The 1,620-nt window shown below is 40.5% G+C and overlaps 1 protein-coding gene across 1 annotated transcript; it reads left to right on the plus strand.

Moving 5' to 3' along the window:
* LOC125812654 (fasciclin-like arabinogalactan protein 2) lies at positions 1-1,332 on the plus strand. The gene has a single exon (XM_049492145.1). The coding sequence runs from the start codon at positions 47-49 to the stop codon at positions 1,277-1,279; it is 1,233 nt and encodes a 410-aa protein (XP_049348102.1). The 5' UTR covers positions 1-46; the 3' UTR covers positions 1,280-1,332.
* The last annotated feature ends 288 nt before the right edge of the window (positions 1,333-1,620 follow it).

Raw genomic sequence — 1,620 nt, forward strand, 5'->3', positions numbered from 1 at the left:
TCTCTTCAAAACACAAATCTCCATCTCTCTCCTCTCGCCGGCAAAAATGAAGGTCTCGCCGGCGGCACCACTTTCCGTCACTCTCCTCCTCGTCCTATTTCTCTCCACCACCACTTACGCCCACAACATTACTAAGATCCTCGCAAAACACCCTGAATTCTCCACCTTCAACCATTACCTAACCGTCACACACTTAGCTGCTGAAATCAATCGCCGACAGACCATCACTGTCTGCGCAATTGACAATGCCGCCATGAACGTCCTCCTTGAAAAACACCTCCCTACTTACACTCTCAAAAACGTCCTTTCTCTCCACGTATTCGCCGATTACTTCGGCGCTAAGAAACTCCATCAAATCACTAAAGGAAGTACCCTCACCGCCACAATGTTCCAGGCCACCGGCGAAGCTCCGGGAACTTCAGGGTACATCAATATCACAAATATGAAAGGTGGGAAAGTAGGTTTCGCAAATGAAGACAACGACGGCCATTTCGCTGCTACTTTCGTTAAATCCGTCGTAGAAATGCCGTACAACATCTCCGTTATTCAAATCAGCCATATTCTCACTTCCGCCGCTGCTGAAGCTCCGGTAGCTGCTCCAAGTGACCTTAACGTCACCACATTAATGGCGAAACAGGGATGCAAATCATTTTCAGATCTGTTAAAATCTCACCCAGATGTCGCCAAAACCTTCGCAGAAAATGTACAGAGTGGGTTAACAGTGTTCTGTCCCACCGACGGCGTAATCAGCGCCTTCATGCCTAAATTCAAAAACCTAACAAAAGACGGCCAGGCTTCATTACTACTATACCATGGAATCCCTGTTTACAATTCCATGGGTATGTTGAAATCCAACAACGGATTAATGAACACTCTAGCTACAGAAGGTAAGAAAAAATACGATTTCACCGTTCAAAACGACGGAGACGATGTGAAATTGGAAACAAAAGTCGTAACAGCAACGATCTCCGGTACATTATACGATGAAGAGCCATTATCCGTTTACAAAGTCGATAAAGTTTTACTCCCCAGAGAATTATTCAAAGGTACTGTAGCTGAAGAACCAGCTCCAGCTCCGAAAGGTTCGAAGAAAAAGAAGAAGAGCAGCAAAAAGGGAGGAGCCGATGATGTTGAAGACGACGGTGCACCGGAGTCCAGCCAGGACGACGATGAAGATCCGGCGGATGATTCTGCAAATTTGAACTGGGCTAATAATGTGAAGAGTAGTGGATTGTTTGTTACAGTTGTAATAAGCATTATTTGTGTTGCCATTATTTGATAATAATGGGACCATAATGTTATTTTGGCTTGCACATAGATATCATTTTTTTTATTTTTATGTTTTTGAAAGAGTTTTTTGGTATTTAATTTTCATTGTATTGTGCAATTTTTTCTTTTTCTTTTTATCCACATTGTAATTTGTATTTGAAAAAAAAAAATACAATAAATTGCATCTTTTTATCAAATTTAATTTATAAATACTTGATTAATCATCGAAGATTTGGTAAGTAAGACTTCTGTTTGTTAGCACTCAAATACTCAATTGTGTGTGATACTTATTCGATCTAATACTAATCTTTTTATTTCTGATTCTGAAAATTGATGAAATGTTATTATAAA

This window comes from Solanum verrucosum, unplaced genomic scaffold (assembly GCF_900185275.1).
Source record: "Solanum verrucosum unplaced genomic scaffold, falcon-dt-bn FXZP01000275.1, whole genome shotgun sequence".
NCBI classification, from domain to species: Eukaryota; Viridiplantae; Streptophyta; class Magnoliopsida; order Solanales; family Solanaceae; genus Solanum; species Solanum verrucosum.